At 42.7% G+C, this 16,666-nt stretch overlaps 1 protein-coding gene across 1 annotated transcript in view; it reads right to left on the reverse strand.

Moving 5' to 3' along the window:
- Positions 1 to 16,463, reverse strand: part of znf608 (zinc finger protein 608) — a gene marked incomplete at its 3' end in the record, with an annotated part of 80,033 nt that extends 63,570 nt beyond the window's left edge. Inside the window, exon 1 of the mRNA XM_083912147.1 lies at positions 15,462 to 16,463. Coding sequence (XP_083768273.1) covers positions 15,462 to 16,457 — 996 coding nt within the window. The 5' untranslated portion in view covers positions 16,458 to 16,463. The remainder of the gene's footprint in view (positions 1 to 15,461) is intronic.
- Between the last annotated feature and the right edge of the window lie 203 nt (positions 16,464 to 16,666).

The following is a 16,666-nucleotide window of genomic DNA, read 5'->3' on the forward strand; positions in this document are numbered from 1 at the left end:
ACTGAACCAACAGATGGTTTAGGAACACACCTTGTGAGGATTAGCTTCGTTATGCTAATTAAACAGCAACACTTGCACCATGACTTGCAATATAGCCTGCTATCTATGACACATACACTAGATAATAATCTGGAGCAGCGGGAGGATTCGGGCCGCGAGGGTCGGTGTTTTACAGTCTATGAGCACGGGACTGTGTTGAATATCAATTTAAATCATAGATCATAAACACTGCCTGTCTGCACTTGACTTGATCTCTGCTACAGACACAGGAAATAAAAAAAGGAAATCACTCCCATTCTCTCCCGGCCCCGGAAAAAAAATCTCAACACTGACTCCCACTCCCGGGCCGTATCTCCCTCCCCCCAACGTCTCAACAATGCCCTTTTTTGGTAAGAGGAAATTAGGAAGAGTCAAAGTCTGAAAAGATGGCGGCTCCCAGAGGTGAATACGATTGGATCAAGTTGAGAGAACGGACCCGACGGAGACGCTACGTCCATTTATTTTACAGTCTATGTCCCCTCCACAGCAGTGGCTTTTGACCTGGAAATAGTATAATCCAGGAAGCAACGACGCCGAAACGTGAAAAAAACAACAATACAAGCTTTACCTTTAAACCGACGGAGGACTTCATGATGGCGACTAACATCACTACCAAAAAGACCCGTTTCTGTCGTAATTCTGACCAAAAGTTGCTTTCAGAGTTGTTGTGATTTGACAAAAGGTTAACGTGAAGAAAAAGCCATATTCCAACCAGCTGTAGGAAGAGTTACCCTCGTCATTTTCCCATTCTTTCCCGCTCATGTAAACAGGGGGAACTTCAATAATCTGATTTTTCCCTTAACCGGGGAAAGACCTTATGTGGGTTACCGCTGTGACTGTAAACGCATCGAATGCTTCTGCTCGACGAGACTAAAGTACAACAAAACTCCAAATGTTTCCGTTTTCGCCAGGTGTAAATTTAGCAAAAGCTGTGTCTTGAAACTACAACCTATAAGTGTGGACACAGCCTTAAACCTAAACCCCGGTGTCCTCTTTGTACGCCGCCATCAGCAGTATGAAACTGTTGTACTTCCCGCAGCAGAAAAAAAAACAGTTGCCAGAGGGAACAGCAATTACATTTCACCTCAGAACATATTTGGCAAGTATATAAAAAGGTAATATCGAGGAAAATGTGTCGGGACTGCAGACATAACTACCATGGCAACAGATGAGATATTGACACTTGTGAAAAAAAAAACGCTTTATTTGATCAAACCGTAACGATAACCTTGATTTTCTTTTTTTTATATAAATAGCACTTTCAGTGGCAGAGCACATAATGAAACTGAAAGGTGAACATTTGCTTCTCTTTCTTTCCTCCTTTCAAAAGGGCATACAATTTTTCTACATCATAATTTAATCATACTAGTGCTGGTTGATTGTTTGGCCTGTGCTATTTTATTCACTTTAAATAGAAAGTCTGAATGCAAGATGTCACTGTTAAAGGTGACCTATTGTCCTCTTTTTCATGCTCAATTGTGTATTTTGTGTTTCTACTAGAACATGTTTAAATGCTTTAATGTTCAAATAACACTTTATTTTTCTCATACTGCTCATGGCTGCTGCACCTGTATTCACCCTCTGTCTGAGACTTAGACTAAGACTTAGACTTAGACTTCTCTTTATTGATCCTTTGGGATGACTCCCGCAGTGCCTGTCTCTTTGGTCAGCCCTTCCTGGTCTCCGCTGCGCTATTCTGTCTCCATACTACTGCAGAAGACTGACTGCAACTGAGTGAACACTGGAGATCCAAGTATTAATTTTTGATTAATTCTGAAATAGTGTCATTTTTTTATTCGCACGTCAACAAAAAACTTTATTTTGTGAAAAAAAAACAGTGATCAAACTTAGAGAACAGTGTTGATTGTGTCAGAAGAGAAGATTTCAACAATGTTTTCTTCTCTAGGATTCAAAAATGAACAGGAAGTGTAGAGGCCACAGCTTTGAATGACTTCAGCACATCTGCTCCCACAGGACATCACTAGTTTCTCACTCTGCTCTGGTTTGATCTTGGTCCATTCTGACTCAGTCTCTAACACAGTTCACTAACTAGAGTGGGTTTCTTACACATTACTTTGTTGCCAAGGATTTTACAGGGATTCTCTATGGGGTTAAGATCTGGACTCTGGACTCTGACACTCCCTCCTCCAAATGTAACTGACGTCTTTACACACTTTGGGTTCAGTCATTCCCCAGTCTGACGCCCAGCATAATGTTTCCATCAGACCCAAATAGATTAACTTTAATGTCATGTCATGGTTTGGGGATGTTTTCTGCAGCAGAAACATATAAGTATCTGAGTATCTATCTAGTTATATTGGTGCACAATCCAATAGTAAAGGTCTACTTTCATTACAGTTCAAAAATGTACTATATCAGCCGCCATACTGGCAATCACTGAATTTTTCCGTCTAAAATCGGTATCGGCCTCAAAAATCCCATATCGGAAGTGTCCTGGTTTGGGGATGTTTTCTACAGCAAGAGTTGGGCCTCTTGTACAGCTCCATGGCAGAGTGAATGCAAATGTTTATGTGAACCTCCTTCAGCAACATGCAATACCTTCACTGCAACTGTCTCCCAATCAGCTGCAATTTTAATGCAGGACAATGTCCCCTGTCACACTGCGAAACAGGTGAACAGCAGTTCACTGAAGCTCAGAATATTGAAACAATGAAATCTCCAGCCCAGAGTCCAGATCTAAACCCCATAGAGAATCTCTGGAAAATCCTAGGCAACAAAGTAATGTCTAAGAAACACTTCCAACACTTCAACACGGGGCGGCTGTGGCTCAGTGGGAGAGTGGGTCGTCCTCCATTCGAGAGATTGGCGTTTTGATCCCCAGCTCCTCTGGTCCGCATGTTAAAGTGTCCTTGGGCAAGACCCCAAACCCCAAATTGCTCCCCGTGCTGCTCAAGGGTGTGTAAATGTGGTGTGAATGGTTAGATTAGATGGTCTGTAGATGTCCACTGCCATCAGTGTGAATGTCTGTGTGAATGGGTGAATGTGACAAACACTGTGAAAGCGCCTTGAGCAGTCAGAAGACTAGAAAGGCACTACAGAAGTACAAGACCATTAACTTCCTATTTATTTTTTAATCCTATAGCCTGAAGAAAGCATTGTTGAAATATTCTCTTCTGACACAATGGTTACTGCTTTTTTTCCACAAAATAAAGGTTTTTGTTGAAGTGCCTTGGTTATCTAAAAAAACATGCTAGGACAGCAGTGGTATAGACACAGAGGATATTCTATACAATTCTGGACAATAAAAATGAACAGTATTTCATCAAAAATGATGCAAGTAACGCTTTATAAACCAAACACAACACAGCCGGACATGTTGCAGTAGGACTGTGACACTAAGTTAGGGAACAACACAAGCAACAAATATTCCAGCTTTGTCTGCCGTTAGCATGTAGCTACATGAAGTAAACAGCAGCACACTCTAAAGGAGCTGTGCATCGCTGTACTTCGTGGGCGTGCTTTCCTGGAGCAGATGACCTTCCATTAAAAATCCATGAAGGCTTGATAATGTCAGACAGCCGAGAAGGTAGAAAAAATGTCTGAAAGGAGGCGTTGATAGCAGATCTGCTCATGAAGGGTTAGACTGCAATAAAAAACAATTAAAACATAGAATGCAGTCAGCGAATAATCTAGCGCCTGCATGGACGCGAGCAGCAGATGTGCTTCCGGACACTTTTTTTTATTTTCTATGAGGAAATACCTCACAAAACAAATATGACTCACAGCAGAATCGTACCTTTAACCGTGCCTGAAGTGGGACTTTAAATCACACCTGAAAAACAATTAGAGGGTTTTATCTACTAAACTCTCTTTTATGCTGTGAAGATTTAACAACACACACTTGCAGCTTTTCAACCACAACTGGAGCACATTTTCCTGTTTTTTTTCGAGTCGAAAGAGGCTTTAATCTGATTTGAGATGAGAGAAGCAGAACCCCCCCCCCCCCCCCCCCCCCCGTGTGCAGAAAGGAAGGAGATGTTAGGGAAAGCTGCAGTTAAATTAAATATGAAAGGAGCGTACGAGGTGAGTCTTAGAAGGACAGAGACAGTTTCCTTCTGCAGTGGAGGACGTGCTGTATGAATGCAGAGCCGAGCGTGTGGGCGTGCCATCGTACCATGAAGCCCTTTCACACCGGCTGGCATTGATACTTTGATATCTAATAGACTCTCAGCCTCCACATGAGCTGCAGAAGCCTCTGAAAACACTTGTGCACCTCGAGTGGTGAACAACACCGTCAGTGCTGACACATACACCTCATGCTCTTCTTCTTCTCTTGTATTTGACCTTCTGTGTAACTGCCACGTCAAATGGAAAATCTTTTTTCAATGCAAAAAAGCAATTTTTTTATCTTGATTTCTATAGTGCTTTTCTTAAAGTTACAAGGTACTTTTCAGAAAGACAAACAACAACAAAAAAAACATAAATCATCAAATTCATATAAAAACGTAAACATAGAGGATTAAATAAAGTAAAATAAATGTATATATATAAAATATATATATATATATATATATATATATATATATAATGGCAGAGCAGGGATTATAAAACCCAGCAAACATGTAAATATTCATCGACGCTTTCATATAACAGAAAGATTTAAGAGGGGATTTTTGACAATGCAGATGATGATCGGATATTTACCGCGGAAATAATCATTTAACACCTTAGCTGCAAAGATTAGTCGATGAGTTGTTAACGTCTAAATTTAATCGATTCAAATTGAAGCGCAATTATTTTCATTTTCATTCGATCTGCTGATTATTTTTGTGATTAATCATATAATTGTTTGGTTTATAAAATGACACAAAAATAGTGGAAAATGTTTTTAAATGTCTTGTGTGTTTTGTTCCAAACCCCAAACATTGCTGATTCATGTAAAACAGAGAAATCTTTTCTGACATGTTTGCATCACAAATGACTTAAAGGATTAATCAGTTGGCAAAATAGTTGCTGATTAGTTTGAATAATCAGCGGCGAATTCGGACTAGGTCGCTCTGCCTCGAATTCGCTAGTAGGAGGTTCACGTTGACAGACATCCCAGTGCACTTGGCCTTGTTGGAGGTCCGAAAACCTTGGACTTCCCATGGGACCTGATCGCAGCATTTCTCTCTCAGCGCACGTGTCGGGTAAGGAGGGAGCGTCCGAGGTCAGGCAGGGGGAAGAGGGTGGGACTTTGGAGAGAAGCGCTGTGAGACATGCAGGAAAGTTTTTCATATAAATATATATATATATTCATGGAAAGCTAGCATGACATGTTGGTACCAGTATTGTCACTCTAGCTTTAAAACCCAGCCTGCTGCAGCCTCTTAGAGAGAGTGATGTGGGCAGAATCCATTTACATTAGCACATCTGGACCCAGAGAATCTGTTTACATTAGCACATCTGGACCCAGAGACCAGTTTACATTAGAACATCTGGACCCAGAGAACCCATTTACATTAGCACATCTGGACCCAGAGAACCCATTCATATTCACAGATCTGGACCCAGAGAACATGTTTACATTCTTTACATTCACACATCTGGACCCAGAGAACTTGTTCGCATTAGCACATTTGAACCCAGAGAACCCATTTACATTCACACATCTGGACACAGAGAACGCGTTTACATTCGCACATCTGAACCCAGAGAACCCGTTTACATTCGCACATCTGGACCCAGAGAACCTGTTTACATTCACACATCTGGACCCAGAGAACCTGTTTACATTCACACATCTGGAGGTCAGAGGTCAATAGACCCCTTTACAGGAGGTTTACAGGACCGTTTTTCCCTTGCCAATATTTAGCCTCCTTCATAATTACAATGGCTGCTGTTCTCACAACTATTTTTCTTTCCAAAATGGCATTTCTGCCTCCACTCTGTGTGAAATGTTGAATTCTTTCCTGCAGACTGCAGAAAACTTTGTTTGTACACATCTGGACCCAGATATTTAGCCTCCTTCATGGAAAGCTAGCATGACGTGTTGGTACCAGTATTGTCACTCTAGCTTTAAAACCCAGCCTGCTACAGCCTCTTAGAAAGAGTGATGTGGGCAGGTCTGCAGTTAAACTGCACAGATATTGTAGCAGAGGTACAGACTCTGCTCCTTGTTAAACGGTGGATAAAACTCACAGTGGATAAGACTCACAGTTCAACAGCTGTGAATATATATATATATATATATATTTATATATGTATTTGGAAGTGAATTCATTTTGGATCATTACTAATACTTTGCTAAAAATGTACTAAGTGGTCACAGTTCTGTATAGAAAAAAAGATGCATCGATGATCATTTATTAATCCCATCACAGCCCTCTGAATCGTAATCGAATCGTGAAGTGCCTAGAGATCCCAACCCCTAATTGGTATCAATAAGACCTTATCACTTCCCACCCCTAACTTTGTAAAACATAGATACAAATGTATTGAACTGTATCTATTTATTCATTTGTTATTAAAATAAAGAATTGTGCAGCGGTTTAAACTTCTTAAAATTGGTGTTGGCTGACAGACAACCAGCATGCTGCACATGCGCCATTCGCGAGTGACGTAGCAAACAAATTTAATGGTTCGGTCCATGGATAAAAAAAAAAAAAATGATAATGATAATGATAATGATAATAATACGATACCCAATCCAGCTAATGTGTCAATATTGGGACCAATATATTGGATCGGTGCATCCCACTTAAAGTGGAGCCTCACCAGAGCCTTCAGGTGATGCTTTCAACATCAGTTTGAGTATTAGTGTGTGTAACTGAAGAAACTGTTTCATTCACAACTCTACGCTGACAACATGTTAATGATGCTAAAAAAGACGAGAAAACGTGTTAATGATGCCTCCAAGTCAACATGGATTATTAGTGTGACAAAGACAGAAAACATTCTTTATTCCTAAATTAATTTTTATTATTATTATAAAATCTCCAGGAGTTGATAGCGGACTGTCCTTTTTATCCAGTGTGTTATCATCAAAGGAAAGGTCAGAGATCCTCAGCAGGATTCAATCTCACATCACGTGTTCAGTCTGCAGCTGATAATCATCTGCACTTGTTTATCGGTTTCATTTTTCAAAGAATATCTCGGCCGCAGCGAAACGTCAGACAGACGGTTTGTCTAACAGACAAGACATGTTTCCAGGAACAAGCGACACATTTTCTGAAGGAACAAAATGTCTGACTCGCCTGACTTCTAATGGAGACAAAACCAGCCGGGGACCTGAGTCATGTCTGCTGAGACGTCAGGTCTGACATGTGCAAAGACATGTGTTTGATTGTGTCAGAAGAGAAGATTTCAACAATGTTTTCTTCTCTAGGATTCAAAAATGAACAGGAAGTGTAGAGGCCACAGCTTTGAATGACTTCAGCACATCTGCTCCCACAGGACATCACTAGTTTCTCACTCTGCTCTGGTTTGATCTTGGTCCATTCTGACTCAGTCTCTAACACAGTTCACTAACTAGAGTGGGTTTCTTACACATTACTTTGTTGCCAAGGATTTTACAGGGATTCTCTATGGGGTTAAGATCTGGACTCTGGACTCTGACACTCCCTCCTCCAAATGTAACTGACGTCTTTACACACTTTGGGTTCAGTCTTTCCCCAGTCTGACGCCCAGCATAATGTTTCCATCAGAGATGGAGATGGAAACTGATAATCATCTGCACTTGTTTATCGGTTTCATTTTTCAAAGAATATCTCGGCCGCAGCGAAACATCAGACAGACGGTTTGTCTAACAGACAAGACATGTTTCCAGGAACAAGCGACACATTTTCTGAAGGAACAAAATGTCTGACTCGCCTGACTTCTAATGGAGACAAAACCAGCCGGGGACCTGAGTCATGTCTGCTGAGACGTCAGGTCTGACATGTGCAAAGACTTCTATTCACAGCTGTTGAACTGTGAGTTTTATCCACCGTTTAACAAGGAGCAGAGTCTGTACCTCTGCTACAATATCTGTGCAGTTTAACTGCAGACCTGCCCACATCACTCTCTCTAAGAGGCTGTAGCAGGCTGGGTTTTAAAGCTAGAGTGACAATACTGGTACCAACACGTCATGCTAGCTTTCCATGAAGGAGGCTAAATATCTGGGTCCAGATGTGTACAAACAAAGTTTTCTGCAGTCTGCCATTTTGGAAAGAAAAATACTTGTGAGAACAGCAGCCATTGTAATTATGAAGGAGGCTAAATATTGGCAAGGGAAAAACGGTCCTGTAAATCTCCTGTAAAGGGCTCTATTGACCTCTGACCTCCAGGTGTGTGAATGTAAACGGGTTCTCTGGGCTCAGTTGTGTGAATGTAAACAGGTTCTCTGGGTTCAGATGTGCTAATGCGAACAAGTTCTCTGGGTCCAGATGTGTGAATGTAAACGGTTTCTCTGGATCCAGATGTGTGAATGTAAACAGGTTCTCTGGGTCCAGATGTGTGAATATGAATGGGTTCTCTGGGTCCAGATGTGCTAATGTAAATGGGTTCTCTAGGTCCAGATTTGCTAATGTAAATGGGTTCTCTGGGTCCAGATGTTCTAATGTAAACTGGTCTCTGGGTCCAGATGTGCTAATGTAAACAGATTCTCTGGGTCCAGATGTGCTAATGTAAATGGATTCTCTGGGTCTCTTGGGTATACTTTCTGCTGAAGTAAAATATTTTTTCTTTCACCCTCCGTCCTGATTCTCGCTTGGGATCAGCTGTTTACATGCGACATCCAGCCCTGATCACAGCTCTCCCTGAATAAACTAAACACTGTCACCATTGCCGTGGAAACCAAGCTGCATGTGCAAACCTGTTAAAAACCCCAGAAGGTTTTAAAAAAAAAGGGTCCACTCACAAAGGTGGTGGTTTCACAACATCTCAGCTCAGCCAGCCGTCAGCGATTACAATAACGGGTTAATGTTAAAAAAACAGAAGAAATAAGGGGATATTGACGTGCATGTTAACGCTTCTGTGAGGGGATCAGAATTCAAGATAGACGAATAAAATCCAACAGAAGCAGTTATGTTTGTTGACTCATCTAGGCCCAGACTGCAGGGATCCAGGCTGACAGACAGGAAGTGATAGCGGAGCAGCCACTGTCATTCACAGAGCAACCCGAGTGCATCGTATTGTCATGCAGATGACAGTCTGAGCTTCTGCAGCCGCACAACTGCTTTTTATTTCTGTCAGCGAGGATGGATCAGATTTTAAATGGGAGCTTGATCATTTCAGCTGTTATTAAAGTCAGAAATGTGTTTTTCTTCTGTTTCTGTCCTCTCAAATGTCTGACACTGACTATAGTGACTTGTATCTATCACAGTTTGTCACTAGTTTGGTGTTTTCACATTCCTCTCCTGAAGGAGGATATGTCTGTGCACTTCTCTGAACATTTAACATTTAAACGTATCCCGGGCAGCTTTAGTTGGTACATCAGTAATCCATAAATCAATCACTGTCTGAGGGTACGTCCACACGATCAGAAACGTTCAGAAAAGTTCAGTAAACAGTTTATGGGTCCGTCTCTCTCCTCTCACGCAGCAGCACTGTTGTTGTTATGTGCACTTTTACCATTCTGATACGTCTGCTAATCCAACAGACCCCTCATCTGATTCTGGGTCTGACTGTGTCGAGTGTTCCTGCATCAGGACGCTAACAACTACAACTAAGCTGCAGTACGCTAACGTTAGCTCCATTGGTTGGCCACTTAATGACTTTCGAGTTCTTTACATGTTTTCTTTGTTTAGTTGGTCCACAACTTTGGTCTGATCTGAAATATCTCAACAACTAGTGGATGGATTACCTTGTTTATTAAACCTCTAAACAAGTCACAGCACTCGTTTATGTTATTAATGCTGTTAGCATGGTGGCTAACCATCGGCAGTCAGCGTGCTAGCGTTGTAATAACTTCAGTGATCCTCTGACTTTTCATCCAGCGCCATCATCAGCTCAACATTTTAATGTGTCCAATACCTTGGTTTTTGACCAAATAGCTGCAGAACTGATGACGTTCTCATCAGCCTCACACAATTTTGAAGCATTTTGTTAGCATGCTAACAAGCTAAACTAAGATGGTGAACATCATAAACATTGCTAAACATCAACACGTTAGCATGCGTGTGCATGTGTAAGGTGACCAGATGTACCAAAAAATGTGTGACCGCCTTAAATTAGCAGTCCAGACTACCAAGAGATTTTGAATAATTATAGCCTGATAAAAAATTAAATAAGCATTGTTGTGAACCATTATTTTGGTTCTTACATTAACTTTCATGAGTTATAGCTGTTTAACCGTATACTGTAATGCCATGAATTGATAAAACAAGTACACAAAGCAAAGCCATGACGATGCTGAATTAAAACATTTATTATGGAAAATTTAACCATCCATCACTAATATGGTGCCCAGTGTCCCAACATCTGGTGAACACCCAACCAAAAAGCAAGAAAAGTTATGATGCAGCTAACCGAAGGAGTGTGGAGGGTGTCCCTGCTGCCGTACGAGATACAAACAAAGTGTTTTGCAAAGTCTGCAGGAAAGAATTCAACACTTCACACAGAGGGGCGGCAGAAACGCCATTTTGTGAAGAAGAAAAAACAGTGATCAAAATTAAAGAACAGTAACCATTGTGTCAGAAGAGAAGATTTCAACAATGTTTTCTTCTGTAGGATTCAAAAATGAACAGGAAGTGCAGAGGCCACAGCTTTGAATGACTTCAGCACATCTGCGCCCACAGGACATCACTAGTTTCCCACACTGATCTGGTTTGATCTTGGTCCATTATGACTCACTCTCTTCCACAGTTCACTAACTGGCGTGGGTTTCTTACACATTACTTTGTTGCTGAGGATTTTCAAGAGATTCTCTATGGGGTTTAGATCTGGACTCCTCCAAATGGAACTGACTTCTTTACACACTTTGGGTTCAGTCTTTCCCCAGTCTGACGCCCAGCATAATGTTTCCATCAGACACAAATAAACTGAACTTTAACTATGTCATGTCATGGTAAATTGAACATAAATTGAACATACTCTCGTCACTGAAGTCACTCTGAACAAGTTCTCCTATGTCCAAACAACATGTTCCTCAGCAAAGGCAAGTTAAGCCTTTTCATTCTTTCTGCTGATGAGAGGTTTGGTCACTGCAGAGTGGGCTTTCAGTCCAAAAAGTCTTAAATGATGAGACACTGTGTGCTGAGACAGATCTTTGCCCTGTTCAGCACTGAACTGGCAAGCAACTCCAGCTGCAGTTTTGAACTGATTCCCCATTAAGAGTCTTCTCATAATCCTGTCCTCTCGTGCACTTGTTTTACGTGGACGCCCGGCCTTTTTGAGGGACTTAAATGAATCTGTGTCCTTGTAAAGTTTCAATCTTCTTGAAATCACAGACTTGAAACGCCCAAGTCTCTTGCAATGTGAAAGTGTTCTCTAATTCTGTTTTTTTTAATTAAAAAAAACATGCTAGTACAGCAGTGGTATAGCCACAGCTGATTTCTATCAAATTCTGAGCAATAATTTCAGAGTAAATATTTGAGTATTTATAATTTGTTTTCCAATTTTGAACTCCAGGTTGAATATGTAGAATCTTTTTTTTTTTTTAAATATTGCACCCACGGGGCATTTTGAGGGGTACAGAAAGAAAGTATTGCTTTTCCATAAAAAAATATATTTAGTCTGAATTAATATTTTACTTTTTTTATTTTACAAAAAAACACATTCAATATAGGCCAAGCATTCACTCCATGGACTGAGAGAAAGGAGAGAAACGCCATTGAAACGCAGGCCCAAATGGCTACGTTTCTCCTTGATCGCTAACATCACTTTCATCTTTACTTAATGCTTACAGCTAACGCTAACTGTCAGTCAAACTCCTCTAATCCTTGTTTTTGTGGTGTGATTTGCAGGAGGGGGTGGGTTCAAACAGACTCAATCAGACTCCGGTCTCCTGTCTCCTCACTGACACACTCGGCAACGAACCTGGCAACCCGACTGCCGGAATTACTTTTTGTTGTTGCGACTACGATCTTGAGACACTAGATGGCGGTGTTCTGCTCATTCTCCATGTTCAACCTTTAATGCAGGATTCTCTTTAATTCAAAGGTCATTTTGAAGCTTTGTGTCATATCCAGGCCTTGTACAACTTTATTCAGTGCATTCACGTGTGTTCCTGTCAGCAGGGGTGTAACTATTTAATCCAATTCTGATTCCATTTAAATGAAACACATCAAATAATCTCACATCCGTGCTCGTGGTTTTTGAGTTGATTCAATTCAATCTTCCAAAGTGGCGTAACGGCTCTCACACTGTACGAATGGAAATTGAAGTGTGCGATTCAGGATTAATTACACACATCCAGCCCCACACGCGCACAAAAGATGCAAGGTGAGGAGTGGCGTTTACAGAGATTATTGAGAGCCGAACTTCAGCTTCAATTGACTCTGCAAGTCTGCATGTGGAGGGAAGATGAGCGTGTCAGAGCTAAAGGACGGCAGTCTGGATTGAGTTCAAGTGAAAAAACAAAGTTGACATTTCAGCTGTCAAACACTTCTGCTGTTTTATAATCAGAAGCAAAAGAGCGTGATGATGCAGCAGAGTGAGCGGTGCGTTCAAGCAATCAGCTGTAGGAAGTGTTCATGTTGATGTCTGGGTGACGGAGAGAACTGCCAATCACTGATCAGACAGTTGACCTTTCCCAAGCATTTAAACACTGACATTTCAACTTGTTAAACGCAGGTGTAACCAATAACATTATTAATGCATTATGTTATGGTCCATCATTAGTTTAAAATGTCTATAAGTAGGGCTGCAACTAAAATCATCAGATTAAAATCTCTCCAGTCACGGTGTCTGGAGAGATATCATCGTTTATATATAGAAGTTATATTTAAAAAAAACAAATAGGGGCGGCAGGTGGCTGAGTAGTTAGAGCAGTCGCCCCATGTAAAGAGGCTGAAGGTCCTCGGGGCAGCAGCTGCATGTTTGACTCCGACCTGTGGCCCTTTGCTGCTTGTCTCCCCCTCTCTCTCTCACCACATTTCCTGTCTGTCCGATCTAATAAAAAGGCTTGAAGAACTGCAGAAACATCATCTTTAAAAAACACAAATAAAAATAATTTTGTTTGCATGAACATTAACCTTCGTCATTTCCTCGTAAAACCCAAAACACGACCACACCTTACACTTCACACTTCTTCAAAACTGTTGCTAACTTAAGTTGATTCTGAAGTACTTTCTTTTGAGTTTGTTTTCTTCAATTCAATTTTATTTACAGTGTCAGATCATAACAAAAGTTATCTCAAGACACTTACTTACTGATGATTTACAGAGACCCAACAATTCCCCCATGAGCAGCAGCAATATAATAATCTATAAATATATATCCAGCAATATTTTTGCGCACATGGGCAACAAAAACAGACAGGGAGGTGAAACAGACCTAGCTACGGTGGAAGGACATCCGCCTTGAAACGTTTTCAAAGTGCTTCAACTAAATTCATCAAATTCAAATCTCTCCAGTCACGGTGTCTGGAGAGATTGTATCGCTTACATATAGAAGTTATGTATAGAAAACCACAAATAAAATTAGCAGCGCTTTTTGGTTTGCATAAACATTAAAATAATAATGTTCACTGCAATTTTCTTTCTGCGTGTTGGGGGTGACCGTCTTCGTTTCCTCGTAAAAACCCAAAATACGACCACACTTTGCACTCCTACAAAACTATTCTGCATTCAATTCAATTTTTATTTAAAGTGCCAAATCCTAACAAAAGTAATCTCAAGACACTTTATACACACATATAGGGAAGGTCTAGAGCACACTGTATGACTTATTTATGATTTACAGAGAACAAACAATTCCCCCATGAGCAGCAACCATATACAATATATATATACTACATATAGCAATATTTTGCCCACATCAACGAAAACAGGCAGGAAGGTGGAACAGACAGGGTTTCAATGTCTTAAATATGGAATGCTCATACTAACCGTCTGGAAATTTGACCACGGTTTATCATCAAACGAGTGTTTAGGTCTTTTTTGAGTTGATTCACTCGCCCGACTTAGCATTTGACTTATCCTAAGGCCTCAGTTTTTAGTGTTTTAAAGCAGAAACGCATGTGTAGCTCCACTGCAACCATCACAGGACACTAAAACAATGCAGCCAAGATGACTGTTGACAGGGAATGAATTACAGTCACTACAGAGCTAGGGGTGTGTGTGTGTGTGTGTGTGTGTGTGTGTGTGTGTGTGTGTGTGTGTGTGTGTGTGTGTGTGTGTGTGTGTGTGTGTGTGTGTGTGTGTGTGTGTGTGTGTGTTTCATAGCTGAATGGGAATCCTTCAGATCAACAAATAAACAAAGCAGCCGGGCCAGGCCAGCGTTCCTCCTGTCAGCAGCATCTGCCGGCAGCAGCAGGGAGGAGAGCGCTTCGGTCTAATCCTTGAATCATCCACAAAGAAAAACCCTGAAAAAACTCCTTCTGGACGTCCTCCATCAGTGTCTTTTTTCTTTCCTCTGTCTGTGTCCTCTGCTGTCACGTCCCATCCCTCCCTCTCTATCAAACATCTCTTTCCTCCACTTCACCTCTCCAACCATCTTCCTCCATCTTTGTCTGTCATGCGGATGACTTAGTTAAACCTAAAAAAATAAAGGATTTTCCTAGGTGACAAAATGAGCAGAAAATGGTGCTGCAGAGACCTGTCGACCCGCAGTATTTACGTCTAATTTAACACTTTTTGACTGCACGTTCACACACACACACACACACACACACACATGATTCTTTTTGACATCCTCTGTGTTTTACCCAAATTGATTCTCTGGTGTAGATGCAACAAAAAGAAGCAGATTCATCCCCTTTGCTGTGTTGCTGCTGCACATGTGAACAGTCTCTTTAATCTCCATCAGAAACAAGGAGGACCGGATTAAATGGTACTGAAAGGAGGAGGAGGAGGAAGAGGAGAAGGAGGAGGATGGGAATGGAGGACATTGCTGATGCCTCCCTCCTCTCTTCATCTCCCCCTCCAAAAGGAAAAAAAAATCTCATCTCTGTACATCAGCATGGTAAATATGAGCAGGCAGACAGGGGAGCCTGGGAACAATGACACCAGCTGGTCAACAACAATAGGAAATAAATATAATGTGGCAGGCAGGCGCTCATCCCTCCATCTCCATCTCCATCTCCATCTCCATCTCCATCCGTTTAAACATTCCTGCTGTGTGTGTGCTGCTGTGCGGGCTCCTTTGTGGCCTTCACACCTGCATCTGCCTGTGTGCTCTGAATATCAAAGATATTCTCCTTTTGTTTGAATGTTTTCCACCTTTTTAAACGTGTTTCATACAAACAAACGGACCCCGCCGCAGGTGTGAAGGTGTGGATGTGCTGTTTGTGTCTGTGTAGCTCTTTCATTATTGGCCTCCAGACAATAAAAGCTTCTTACCTTCTCCGGTCCTCTGTTCTTCTTGGCCGCCGGCGTGTCGTCATGCTGCCGCCTGACAACAATAGCGCCGCCGCCGCCGCCTTTAACCCCACAGTCCAGCGCGCTTTTATTGGCAGCGTTACTCCCGTTATTATTGTTATTGTTTACGTTGTTAATGCAGCCGTTGTCTCCCGTGATCCTGCTGGAGTCCGGTGGCGCGGCGCAGTGGAAGTGTCCGGGGCCGTCGCGGCACGGGTGATGATGATGCTCGGGCAGGGCGGACGACGGGAGGAAGACGGAGGGAGGAGGAGACGAGCCATCGCCGGGCTTCTCCTTTCTCGTCCGGGCAACAGGAGGAGGAGGAGGAGCGGCGGCGTCCCTGCTGTCCCGGTCTCTGTCCCTGTCCCTCTTCCAGCCCCGGATCACGTTCTTTCCCTTCCTCTCCTCCTTGCCTTTGGCGCATGGCGCAGGAGAGGCCGTGGTCACCTCGGAGACACCGTTGTTGTTGTTGCCGCTCCCGCAGCTGCCGCCGCCGCCTTCCGCGTCTCTGCTCACCGCTGAAATCATCTCCACACCTTCTCCACCTGCACCGACGCTGCGTCCTTGAGCCTCCCGACGCTGCTGTTGCTGATGCGGATGCTGCTGCTGCTTACCAACCCCGACGCACACCCCGCTGCCGCCGTGCACCGCGACAACAGCAGCCGACCGATCCGCCGCCGCCTCCGGTTCCTCTCGTCCCTCCCGGCCGGCTCGGCTGCGTTTAAGCGCGGATCTCCTCGGCTCCGACCCGCCGCTGACAGGTCCCCGGGTCTGGAGCGAGGGCAGGGCCGCGTGTCTGTCGGCTGAGCCAGCCGCGCTGGAGGAGGAGGAGGAGGAGGTGATGGAGATGGAGATGGAAGAGGAGGAGGAGGAGGAAGAGGGGGAGTAGGAGGAGGCGGTGTGGTGGTTGGGTGACAGTTCCCTGCAGTCCGTCAGCAGCCCTCCATTCTCCCCAGCAGCTCTCAGGAAACGGTTCATCTCCTCCTTTTCCTTCGTGTCCTTTGTCGATCTTCACAATAATCAGCATTCAAGTCATTGTCAGCCCGCCGCAGTGAGTGTGGAGCACCGAGCTGCAGGATCAGGATCAGGCCTGCTCCATCACTAACTACAACAGTGACAGGAGGAGCAGGTCCCATCTAAGATACTCGGATATTTAACACAAGAATAAAACACTCAAACTCCAGAAA

The sequence above is a fragment of the Echiichthys vipera genome (assembly GCF_963691815.1).
Source record: "Echiichthys vipera genome assembly, chromosome: 4".
In the NCBI taxonomy this organism is placed as follows: Eukaryota; Metazoa; Chordata; class Actinopteri; order Perciformes; family Trachinidae; genus Echiichthys; species Echiichthys vipera.